The 13,638-nt window shown below is 43.5% G+C and overlaps 1 protein-coding gene across 3 annotated transcripts in view; it reads right to left on the bottom strand.

Moving 5' to 3' along the window:
- The window catches only part of dync2h1 (dynein cytoplasmic 2 heavy chain 1), a 524,787-nt gene that overhangs the window by 485,227 nt on the left and 25,922 nt on the right, over positions 1–13,638 (bottom strand). For all 3 annotated transcript variants that reach the window (XM_078222026.1, XM_078222027.1, XM_078222028.1), the window contains exons 3-4: positions 4,638–4,808; positions 2,898–3,036 (exon numbers count right to left, since the gene is read on the bottom strand). In XM_078222026.1, coding sequence (XP_078078152.1) covers positions 2,898–3,036; positions 4,638–4,808 — 310 coding nt within the window. The remainder of the gene's footprint in view (positions 1–2,897; positions 3,037–4,637; positions 4,809–13,638) is intronic.

Below are 13,638 nucleotides of genomic sequence, written 5' to 3'. Positions count from 1 at the left end.
CCTTCCTTTTCACACACCCTCCCTCCCCCCTTACAGGATCCAGATGCCTCCCCTGCCCATAATTGAGCCCTCTGCCTCACAATACCAAGACTCAAACCCCCAAGGACCCATCACTACCCAGAGGTGCCTTACCTCACCTAAGTCCAGGACCAACACACCATCTTGCAGAGCCCTCTAACATAGCCTGTACAATCCAGAACAGTCTCTTCAATATGCCACTGTTAGTATGGCCTCAGCCCCAGCACTCTTCAATTTGCCCCTGGCAGTGTAGCTTGAGCCCCAGCAGAGCCTCTGACTCTTCCCTGGACAGGCTTATAACTCTTGCCTCAGGACAGTCTTTCACTACTCCGTTCTGTCCTTTACCGCGTCCCCAGTCCTGTCTCCATCTCCCCTCATCCCCTCCCCTGATCCTGCACCCCCCCACCCCCAGTCCTGCCGCCGTCGCCTCCCTCTCCTCTTGTGTTCCACACTTCCCAGTCCTGCCTGCCTCTCCTCTCTCCTCGTGTTCCACAGTCCAAAGCCACCACCCTCCTCCCATCTTCCCCCTCTCTTCATTTATCTAGCCTCCTGTGCCTAGCTTTGGCGCAGTTTGTGCTACAGGCATCTGATATCGCACAGCAATATTCTTAAAAGGCAAGTGAAAGCAGCATTTATTGACCTTGAAGATATTGATTAACTAAGCTCGCCAGGTGCATGCCTCTTAAATACAGCCAAGAAACACACTGTTCTAATTATACACGGTCGCGGCACTTAATTTGGAGGGAGACAGTAATTCCAGAGAGTTGGCCCTTTATTGAGCATTCATAAGATGCAAATGTATTTCCAACATAGATCAGTGGACAACTCAACCTGTCAAAGTCAGGAGAACAAAATTCCGAACTAATTTCCTGCAGATCTGAAACTGACTTTTCCCATCACGCCAAATATAGTGCCCTCACTCACTAGGATTTCCACCGCTGGCTGGAGGAGAAAATTCTGCCCCTTGTTTTCTTCTGCTCTACATGGTAGAAGGCAAAACTATGGAATATGTTGAACATTTCCAATATCTTAGCAGCTGCCCCTTTCAAAGGCCACCGTTGACGAGGAGATCCAACACCAACTCAGCTTTCTACAAACTACAGCAGCGAGTGTTTGACAACAAAGACCTACAAAAGCCTCAGTGTACAATATTGTTGTTGTCACCACACTCCTGTCCTGGAGTGAGACCTAGAAAATGTAACAGTGACATGTAAGAGTGCTAAAGAAATTCCATCAGCAACAACTCCACTGCATCCTCTGGACTCAATGGGAGGATCATCAACAAACACTTGTGTCCTTGAAGCCAGCGCCACAAGCATTGAGGCAAAAATCCTGTGAAAGCAACTTTGATGGACAGGACACTGTGTTCGAATGCCAAAAACATCTCCCCTGCCAGATCCTGCTTTCTCAGCTCTTAAACTTCAAACGCACACTAAAGCTCTCCTCGAAGCAAGGCAACATTGATGTCAATGACTGGGAGGAGCTCGCCAACAATTGCTCAGAATGGAGAAAACTTTTTCATCAAGCTACATTACACTTTGACTCTCAATGTCTTAATGATGAGGTAGAAAAGCATAGCGAAAGAAAGAACAGGAAGCAAACCCTGCACTACGGATTCCATTACCCCATGAGAGGTCCTGCCCCATGTGTCCAAGGATCTGTGGGTCAAGAATTGGCCTGTTCAGTCACTTGAAAACCACACCAGAAACTCATGATCCCGAATAGACATCATACTCAAATCAAGGGACAGCGATGACCATGACACAGCATGAAAATGAGGCAGCGTGTGGCCTTGGTCAGCTCTCTGACAGCTTTAAAATCTTTCCAGCACTATTTCTCTGTATCTTCCCTATCGAATCTCATAATTTTAAACACCTCAATTAGACCTCTTGTCAGTAGCACACCTGCACTTTCATGGGAAGTGGTCAAGGGTGTTGATCAGGAAATTAGGTAAGATGGACATCTTACCTAAACTTAAGCATTTACATTTGAAATATATTGTATATGCTAAAGGGTTTCCAAAACAAACCCCATTTTGCCTGAAGCAGAATACTGCAAATGCTTGTTGGTATTGGTTACCACTGAGGAACATAAAATGGCTTCATTAAAAAGCTTCAAAATCTTTTCAACCTATTGCACAAAGAAAATCAAAATTCCTTCATGTGTGAGCATTGACAGCTTTGCCCAGTGGACTACTGGTAAATCTCAAACACATAGCTAGGATTTTCTGGTCAGCAAATCCCCATGTGATGTAATTTTGCATTACACATAAATATTACCACCAGTGGAAGTGTTCATTCCCCACTGGGGCCTGCCTTGTCAACAGACTTTTCTACTTCCAACCTTGATGATTTTTACCCAGTCTGAGTGCAGCACAACAACTCTCATTTGTAGTATAAACTAGTATCTCCCATACATCCAATTGCATAAATCCCTTTCCCCAGATCAAAATCAGCAAAAGAAAGCATTACATGTCTGCTGATGTTTGTCTACCCTCTCCAAACAAGGCAAAATTTGATTTGAGACTTCCAACGAATGTGGAGAAGGGCAGAAAAAGTTGAATGACAAACACGTTAAAACCTAACGGGGGTGGTGGGTGACAGTGGGGCATTTACCTAAGTCATGGAACAAGTATGCACACATACTTAAGTTGCCTTGAGTTTGTCCATTTTACTTGGACAGAAGGAAAGAGATAGAGAGATATCCTCTATTGCATTCTGTTTAAATCAAATTTTGAAATTATTAGACAGTGCTGCCAACCATCATGGACAGGGCTCTGTGATCTAATTCAAGAAGAGAAAGTAGTGAAACCACTGAAACGGAAAAGCAAACAATAAACTCTTTAAATGTGATTTTATTCCAGTCATTAAATTTCAAACCTGAAGAGTCCTGTTCTCCACCAAATTTGGTCCCACTGTAACTGTGATCTGAGTGTCTTACAATAGATCCTAGACCTGCTTCAAGTTGAGTCAGCAAATTCTGCAGTTTAGGATCAAAACTTTTACTCCATTTTTCATCCTAAAATTAAAATCAAAAAGTATATTAATCAGAGAATCCTACAATTGTATTCTGCTCACTCTTTGAAAGAGCTATCCAATGAATCCCATCCTACATCTCCTTCTTCTGCAAATTTTTCCATTTCAAGTGTATATTCGATTTAAAATGTATAACACCTAACAGTTTTATATCTTTGACCATATCAGTTAGTCAAGGATATGTTTAATGAGAGTAATTCAAGTTGTAGATGTCAATTGCCCATTAAACTTGTGGAACAATGGGCAAAACGTCAGGAGCCCAGATCCTCTTGCCCACACAAGGTGGATTTTTTCTGATACATTGCATTATGGGGGTACCATGGTCTTTATGCAGAAAAGGAGGCCATTCAGGTCATGCCAAATCTCTGTAGAACAATGTGGTCACAAGATCATAATAAAAAACCATAAGAAATAAGAGCATGAATAGACCATTTGGCCCATTGAGCCCGCTCCACTATTCAATAAGATCATGGCTGATATGAAAGTGACTTAATTCCACTTTCATGCCTGCCCCAATAATCCTCGATTCCCTTCTAAGTCAAAATCTGGCTAGCTCAGCCTTGAATATACTCAGTGACCCAGCCTCCACTACACTCTGTAGAAGAGAATTCCAAAGACTAACAACCTTCTGGAGAGAAGAAATTCCTCATTATCTCCATCTTAGTTGTGTTCGGGACCAGTTCAGAAATTCCAAGATGTATTATGAAGTTAGCCTAGACCCCAAATGTTTTGGATTTTGGCTTTAGTGCAAGCATAAGGTGCTTCGCTCCAGGTATGATTCTATTGATCCACGAGGAAGCTTTTATTAAAACAAACTTCAGTTAACAATAGTTAAAAGATAACAAAATGAATTAGCATAATTCAAATACTTAAACATGACAAGGTATAATTCTTAACAGCTAGCTATCTCTCTAATTCCACTTTAAGCAGTATCCCCACAGATATACATCCATCTTCAGAATCAGTTAGCACAAAAAATAGGCTCATGTGGATGCTAGATTTCCAGCCTTTTAACCCCTCTGAACAGAGACACATGTCTTCTGACTCCCACACAGCAGCTTCCAGAGAAAGATACATCTTCAAACAGCAGAACTTCAATTAAAGAGACCTATTTTCTAGCAGGTCCCAGTCTCCAATCTCCAGAGAGGGAAAGAGAGACAGAAAGCTATTTCTTCTCTCTAAAGATTCCAAGCAGCAACTGAGATTTTGTCTCTCTGTGAGTTTAGCCCCGCCCAGTCATATGACTTTTTTAAAATTCATTTACAGGATGTGGGTGTCAATGGTAGGGCCAGCATTTATTACTCTCCCTAACTGCCCTCCATTTCAAAGGGCAATTGAGAATCAACCACATTGCAATGGAGGGCAGTTAGGGACGGGTAATAAATGCTGGCCCAACCATTCTCAAAATATTAACTGATACAAATGCATTTTGTTTCCTACAAATTATATTTATGACAAAGGAACTGTACAGCATAAATTAACAGATGTGCATATAAATAAAATGTAAAAAGCATAGTTCAATTATTTTAGTCAACAGGCATCAGATAATAAAAGTGACCGTTTGATAGAGCTTTGAATACTCACCTTCAAAAGTACTGGCGCAAATATTTGACGTATTGCTTGGTAAAGAGCAATTATAGGTGAATCCAGCATAGATGACACAAGTATGTTGGTGTGTAAATTATCCTCCGTAATGACATCTGGGCGCATCTTAAAGAAGACCAGTATTTTGTCCTTTTTGTCACCTGGTTCAACCTACAATTGAAAGAAGTTACATTCCAGAATCATTAAATGCCATATGCAGCAATGTAAGGTTTCTAAACAGATACCAGAACTACGAAACATTGTTCTTAAAATTATGACCCTTTCTTCTTTCCATTTCCACATGAACAACATATATAACTCAGAATGTTTTTCTCTACAGCTCTAACATTAACAAGAATTTTAGACAAGCTGGGCTGAATTTTCTCAATCCATTGGTGACGAACTAGGAGGAGGATGGGTTGGCAAAAGGGTGAAGGGAGGCATATGAAGGAGAATCCAACATCTCCCCGCCATCATGATCCCTGCAGAACTTCATTAGTAATGCCGTCCTGAAAATGCCTCTCTTATGCCAATTCTCTGTCTTCCATTAGTTAGCTAAACCTCTACCCATGATAATATACTATCCCAACATCATGGGCTTTTATCTCATGAAGTAGCCATTTGTATGGTACCTTATCGAACACCTTTTGGAAATTCAGATACATTAATACCTACTGGTTCCCCTTTATCTTTCCTGCTTGTTACCACCTCACAGAATTCTAATAAACTTGTCGGGCATGATTTCTCCTTCATGAAGCCATTGTTGATTATATTATGTAATTCCAAATGCTCTGCTACTACATTCTCTACAATGGACTCTACCACTTTCCCAATGATAGATTGGCCTGTAGTTACCTATTGTTTGTTTCCCTCTCTTTTTGAATAAGGATGTTACATTGGCAGTTTTCCTGGGACTTCTCCAGAATTTAAGGATTCATGGAAGATTACTACCAGCGCATCCACTATCTCTGTGGCTATTTCATTGAAACATAGAAGCAGGACTAAGCCATTCGGACCTTCAAGCCCACTCTGCCATTCATCTTGGTCATGACTGATCACTGAATTCAATATCCTGATCCCCTTCCCTCCCTAATCCCTTGATCCCTTTAGCCCCAAGAGCTGTATCTGATTTCTTCTTAAAATCAGACAATGTTTTAACCTCAACTACATTTTGTGGTAGTGAATTCCACACATTCGCAACCCTCTGGCTGGAGGAATTTCTCCTCACCTCAGTTCTAAAAGATTTACTTACGCCTTATTCTCAAACTATGACCCCTAGTTCTGGATTCCTCCACCACTGGGAACATTTTTTCTGAATCTAATCTGTCTAACCCTGTTAGAATTTTATAAGTTTGTGTGAGATCCCCTCTCACTCTTCTAAACTCCAGTGAATATAATCCTAACCAACTTCGTCTCTCCTCATATGACATATCTGCCATACGAGGAATCAGCCTAGTAAACCTTTGCTGTACTCTCTCTATAATAAGGATATCCTTCCTCAGATAAGGACACCAGAACTGGACAAAGTACTCCAGGTGCGGCCTCATCAATGCCCTACACAATTGCAGCAAAACATTCCTATCCCTATACTCAAATCCTCTCACTTATGAAGGCCAACATACCATTTGCCTTCTTTACTGCCTGCTGTACCTGCACACTTACTTTCAGCGACTGATGCACAGGGACTCCGAGGTCTCGTTGAGTATCCACCTCTCTCAATGTACACCCATTCAAGTAATAATCTGTTTTCCTATTATTGCTACCAAAGTGGATAACCTCACATTTATCCACATTATACTGCATCTGCCATGCAGATGCCCACACACTCAGCCTGTCCAAATCATGCTGAAGCATCCCTGCATCCTCCTCACAGCTCTCTCTCCCACCCAATTTTGTATCATCTGCAAATTTGGAGGAAATACATTCAGTTCCTTCTTCCAAATCATTACCATATAATGCTAACAGTTGGGGTCCTGGCACAGATCCCTGCAGAACCCCACTAGTCACTGACTGCCAATCAGAAAAAGACTCATTTACGCCAACTCTTTGCTTCCTATCTGCTAACCAGATTTCTATCCATCTCAAGACATTACCTGTAATCCCATATGCTTTAACCTTATATCGTAGTCTGTTACGTGAGACTTTGTCGAAAGCCTTCTGAAAGTCTAAATAAACCACATCCACTGGTTCTCCTGAGTCAACTCTATCAGTTACATCCTCAGAAAATTCCAATAGATTCGTCAAGTATGATTTCCCTTTTGTAAATCCATGCTGACCTTGTCTGATTATACCACTACCTTCCAAATGCCGAGTTATGAAATCCTCGATAATAGACTCTAGCAAATTCCCCCGTACCGACATTAAGCTCGCTGGTCTATAGTTTCCTGTTTTTTCTCTACTTTCTTTTTTGAATAGCGGGTTTACAGTAGCTACCCTCCAATCTGTAGAAACTATTCCAGAGTCCAAAGAATTTTGGAAAATAACCAACAATGGATCTACTATTTCCAGGGCCTCTTACTTAAGTACTCTGGCCTGAAGATTATCAAGACCTGGAGATTTATCCACCTTCAATCCCATCAATTTTCCCAAAACCATTTCTCTACAGATGCTGATTTCCTTCAGCTTCTCACTAAAACATGTTTCTCAAAGCACTTCTGGCACATTGCTTCAGTTTTCACAAAGGAAGACATGAATAAAGTGCAAATTTAATTCCTCAACTATTTCTTTATTCCCCGTTATGAATTCTCCTGTTTCTGACTGTAAGGGGCCTACATTTGTTTTTGTCAATCTTTTTCTCTTTACATATCTATAGAAACATTTACAGTCAGTTATGTTCCCTGCTAGCTTACTTTCATACTCCATTTTTCCCTTCTTTATCAATCCCTTGGTCCTCCTTTGCTGAATTTTAAACTGCTCCCAATCCTCAGGCCTATTACTTTTTCTTGCCAATTTGCATGCTTCTTCCTTGATACTATCTCTAATTTCCCTTGTAAGCCATGGTTTGGCCACAATTCCCTTACCATTCTTGCGCCAAACAGGAATAAACAACTTCTAGAGTTCACCTCCTATTCGTTCTTTAAATGCCTGCCATTGCCTGTCCACTGTCTTTCCTTTCAGTAATGTTATCCAGTCCGTCATGGCCAATTCATGCCTCATACCATCACAGTTACCTTTATTGAGATTCAGGACCCAGGTCTCAGAATCAACTACTTCACTATTCACCTTGATAAAGAATTCTATCATATTGTGGTCACTCGTCCCCAAGGGTTCTCTCACAACTAGATTGCCAACTAATCCTTTCTCATTGCACAACACCCAGTCCAAGGTGGCCTGTTGCCTTGCTGGTTCCTCAACATATTGGTCCAGAAAACCATCCCATATACACCCCAGAAATTGCTCCTCTATTGTATTGGGCGGCATGGTGGCACAGTGGTTAGCACTGCTGCCTCACAGCACCAGGCACCCGAGTCGATTCACGGATTGGGTCACTGTCCGTGTGGAGTTTGCACATTCTCTCCGTGTCTGCGTGGGTTTCCTCCGGGTGCTCCAGTTTCCTCCCACAATTTGAAAGACATGCTGGTTAGGTGCATTGGCCATGCTAAATTCTCCCTCAGTATACCGGGCATCGGTTTGTGGCGATTAAGGGATTTTCACAGTAACTGCATTGCAGTGTTAATGTAAGCCTACTTGTGACTAATAAATATATAATATTAAAACAATGTTTAGTTCCCATCCTTGGTTACCTTGGAGCCATGTCTCCATTATCCCAACAATATCATACCCCTTCATATCTATCTGCGCAACTTATTCGTCCATTTTGTTTTGAATGCTCTGAGTGTTCAGGTACAAAACCTTAACGTTAGTCCTTTTAACATTACTTGTCCCGTTCCTACTACTACTTACTGTGTGCTTATCTGATTCTGGCACTTGATTTCTCTGCCTATCACTTTGCCCATTCTCCTTGCTGTCTTTTATCTTGTTCTTGATTCCCCCTACTCTGAATCCTTACATAGCTCCCCATTTCTGCCATATTAGTTTAAATCCTCCCCAGCCACTCTAGCAAGTACCCCCTATCACCTCTGGGGTTTCCACAGTTTTCCCTCGCCAGTGGTAACATCGGATACTTATGGAATTACTATAGCCACCCTAAGATTTCAAAGATGAAAATGTTAGCCAGGGGCTACATATGGTCGCCTGGCCTTGACGCAACCATTACTGACTTGGTTAGACAGTGTCATGCCAAGAGAATCAAAACCACCACCCTCAGCCTCCCTACATTCATGTGAGTGGCCTGTAGGCCCTGAGTGCGAGTGCACGAGTGCATGTGAACTTCACCGGCCCTTGTTTGGGCTCCATGTTCCTGATTATAGTTGGCTCTCATTCTAAATGGTTAGAGATACATCATATGAGCTCCACCACTTCCTCTGCTACCATTGACAAACTACGACAAAGTTTCTGCACGCACGGGATACCTGAAGTCCTGGTCTCGGACAATACCACTGTCTTTACTAGCACCGGGTTTCAGACCTTCATACTTTTGTGGCAAAACGGACCACCTAAAATGGTGATTTACAGAGCACGCTGGGATAATTGGACAAGCACTGAAACAGCAGACTGCAGCTCAAAAGACAGAGATAAACAGGCTGCAACTCAGACGACTGAATAAATAGGAAATAAGTCATCCCAAAGACAATGGACACTTTCTGGTCAAACATACCTGTTTACCTTAACCCCTTATTTGGGAGGGAGGTATGTGACCTATGTGCCCCCAGCACCTACAGGCATGGCCACTGGGTACACACCCAGAGATCGGTGTGGCAGCACCTGATTGGACTCTTATCGATCGGGTGATCAAGCCCTGATCGATTGATTGACAAGAATCAGGAGACCGCCCTAAAAGGAAACAAAACCAAGGAGGGATAAAAGGTGCTGTACAACAGAAGACGTTCTCTCTCTCTCTCTCTGACCCCACGAATGAGCTACAACAACGGTGACCATCGCCAGCGACGACCAGCACGAGGAGAGCCACCATACCCGAGAAGGAAGGAAGACCAGAGCCAGTGTGCCAGACCAGACCAAAGGACCAGACTACGCAGAGGACGACCGAGACCAGCGCACAGATAAAGGCCAATATCTGCTTGGGTACGTGCCAGTCACGCAAAGTTAAGTCAAGGTCTTGTATTGGACTTGATCTCTAGTATTTTCTGTTAGATAACTTATTGGTGGTTGGGTGGGTGATAATTGATTGTGTGTCTTAAATAAATATTGGTTGTACTAACAAGACGTCTACTCGCAATTATTTGTCCACCGTATAAGGGTTAGAACAGACTGTGCGGCAGGCACAACAATTGGCGACTCCACCGGGACATCGACAAGAAGTAACTTTGTTGCTCCGATATCGAATCCCGCAGAATCTATATTGAACGATTATTTAAAACTCAGAGCCAACAGGTATAAACTCCTTATTGGACAAATAACTGCTTTCAGGAAATTGTTTATTGTGCATACATTGTTACTAACAAGGAGGATAGGGTAAACTCCGTAGGTTTGCATTAGAATCCGGAGGGATTAAGACCGGAACATAGCCCAAAGCCGTACCTGCAGTCCAAGCAACTCCCTACCCCTTGTCATTGAGTATAGAATGGCAGAAAACAGCACAGAGACAGAGAAGTGTCCCATATGGGAAACAAAAATCAGGGAATTTATTAAAAAGAAAGGGTGGCCCTTATGGGCAGAATCTTGTGCCAATACTGAGATGGGACCGGGATCCCTAGGGCAGAAGTATTGGGATGATCTAAGGAAAGTTCAGGGAAAACGGGCAGACAAATATGAGAAAGAAATTGCCATTGTGAGCTGCTTAGGACAGCTGCTAGGAACAGAAAAAGAACTAAACACAGTTCGTTAGGAACTGGAGGAATCAAAGCACGCACAGGAGGAAAAGGAGGAGAAGATTAAGAAACTAAAGGAACAGCGGCAGGAGAGGATAGAACAGATAAGAGCCAAAAAGGACAGAGAGGTAGATGAATTAAGGAGAACCAACCAGACAAATATATTACCTCTGGGCAATTTTCAAACCCAGTATGAGAGAGCCTACCAAGACACCCAGCGCGCTGTCTTGGCCAAAGGTGAAGCCCAGCGGGAAGTAGCACGATTGGAAGCTAAGTGCACTGATCTGCAGGTGGCAATAAAGGCGCTACATCAAGCCAGTAAAGAACAGAGACAGGCAACTGCTGACTACTCCAAATGCCAACGAGAAATTTCATGGCTGGAATCCCTATTATCGGTTCAGAACGGATTTATGTGAACCTTCGGGACAGGAGAGGAAGAGGAGATAGAGAATGCGGATTGGGGAGAGTTAAAGGAGAATGCTAGACTTTACATTACGCAAACCGAGGACTGGGGTCCACCACCATCTTTCCCAGGGGAAGTCATACCCACTGCGCCCCCAGATTCACCTCCAGTACCAATGCACCCAATGACGACTGAACGTCGGGTAGGAGAGTCTCAGGGCCCAGCTGTTACATACACGACCCCGTTTACGGTGGCACAATTGGCTGAAATCACAAATAAAATCACAACTTTTGAGCCTTTGGCTGATCCACACAGTTTCTTTGAGGACGTTAGGCAGCAGAAGATAATGCACGGGCTAGATGAAAGGGAAGAGGTGAAGCTGATAGTCATGTGCTTCAGCAAGTCTGTACGGTCTGCCCTGCCAGCCCCACAAAATGTTGGGGAAGGAACCTTAAACGAAATTAAGGAAGTGATATTGACCGCGGTAGGGTTTAATAAAGGGGATCCTGTAGACAGGTTAAATAAATGTAGACAGAGGAAAGGGGAACATCCGACTGCCTTTGCCGGTCGTTTATGGATCCACTTCACGAGAGTATATGGGGAATTAGATCGGGCTAGATTAAATGATGCTGACTCATCCAAATGGGCTAGGACATTAGTCTCGCACACCACAGAGGAAGGCAAGAAAGCCTGCACTAATTTTGACCCCGCAGAGACCACACACAATGAAGCATGGGTTCTCAGACGCTTAGCTCGAGTCTGGGAACAGGAAGTTCAGGGAACCTCAATGTCACGGTCAGAAAGGGAGGCAAGAATGCTTCCGATGAGGGCTAGCCAGGGTCCAGTATGGAAGAACGAGGGTAGAGGGGATCACCAACACCAGAGAGGTACAGCTCCACCTTACACAGCAGCCCCGGGGAGAGATGGAGGGACATGTTTTAATTGCGGGCAGCCAGGACACTTAGCCCGAGATTGTAGGAGACCCCCACCACCACATATATGCTCCCCGAGACCACCAGGACCACCGGCTCCACCAGTTAGGCCAACTCCTAGAGCTTCACACACTCAAGTGCGCAGCAATCCCGCCACCATGACTGAAGCAGGAAAGTTGTTTGTCAGCAGCCTGAACTTCTACACAGACGAGCAGTCCCTGGAAGAGGTTTTCTCCAAGTACGGGCAGATCTCTGAGGTGAAAGTGATTAAAGACAAAGACACCATGGCGTCCCGCGGTTTCAGCTTCATCACTTTCAAAAACCCAGAGGATGCAAGGGACGCGCTGCAGGCGATGAACGGAAAATCCCTCGATGGGCGCCAGATCCGGGTGGATCATGGCAAGAAAAGGTCTGGAGGCGGCCGCGGGTATGGTCAAGGCAGCTATAGCGGCGGCTACAGTAACAGTGGCCGCAGGAGAGGAGTAGGAGGTGGGCTATTGGGATAGTGACGGGAAAGGCAGCTATCGCGGCGGGCCATACAATACGGTAGACCGGGATAGCTATTCGGGTGGGTACAAGGGCCAAGGTGGATACTACTACGGTGGTGGTGGTGGTGGTTACGGAGGCTGCTCGTACAGGGACTATGACTGATCAAAGAAAGAGAAGCATTTCTGCCAGATTCAGGATCAATCTCCCACCTTGTCCCTAAAATGGCTCCTGGAACCGCAGAAAGCACGATCTGATGAAATTTGGTTTGCCTGTCATGTTAAAATGCGAGTAAACCATTTTTATCATGATTATTCTTGTTATACAGTTGTTGACTCGGTTAACTCGTTATGAGGATTGGACATTTCATTTTAAAAAATAAGCCGTGTGGCTTTTAATGAATTTAAATGTCTTCACTTGGAAAATTGGCATGGAACGTCTGTCGCGGGATTGAAACCGCAAGTTGAATATTGCCAGCAATGTACCCAGTTACGTTTGAGTCATTTTCCTTGCCACCTAAAAGTAATGAAAGATCTCCCTACACAGCAGCCTTTTCATGTAACTTATTGCAAGACTCTTTGAAAGCAAACTGATGGTCTTTTGTTTTACAACTCATTTCTTGAAAACTGTATACTGATTTTTAAAAATCAAATGTCATTTGTTGTACTTTCATCAGCTGGCATGGTCCTTTGAACAGAACGTTGCCACTTGGGAGTCAAATCTTTTGCCAGTGGATTATCTGAATATAATGCAGCTTCAGAAAAAAAAACAGGCCTCAGGGCAACGATGGACGATGACAAAGATGCAACCTAGGATCGACCTCATCGGACTCCTCATCAGGATAAGCACGCAGGACACTCCAAGCAAGATGAACTTTTCATATCCCGGCTATTTGTGGTTTGACACAACGACAAGACGTGGGGTCCGCCCTCGAATCACGGTCCCCTCTAATTCATTAGCAGAATGTTTACAGAGAACCCGCCGGATTGCTATTTGCACTAATGGACAATAATGGACAGTTGAAAATCTTAATATCGGAATGTATCCTGGACTCGCGAATACTTATTGTAATACTTTGTTGTTTGAATGTTGGTTTGTAATTAGCTTATTGTAATAATGGTGTTTAGAATATGTGGTTGTTTGTATTTGTAGAGTGTTGCTGTCTGTAGCTTCTGGAATGTAAATATGTTGTAGGGATGTATCATTACTGTGCATGCCAATACCTGGGCCTTGCTTGACTGTTGAATGACTGGGGAATTCCTGACAGACGCTGGTCCTGAGTGTGATCCATC

The sequence above is a fragment of the Mustelus asterias genome, chromosome 10, assembly GCF_964213995.1.
Source record: "Mustelus asterias chromosome 10, sMusAst1.hap1.1, whole genome shotgun sequence".
NCBI lineage: Eukaryota > Metazoa > Chordata > Chondrichthyes > Carcharhiniformes > Triakidae > Mustelus > Mustelus asterias.
Note: the sequence above shows the minus strand (reverse complement) of the source record. Positions and strands in the feature narration are given on the sequence as shown.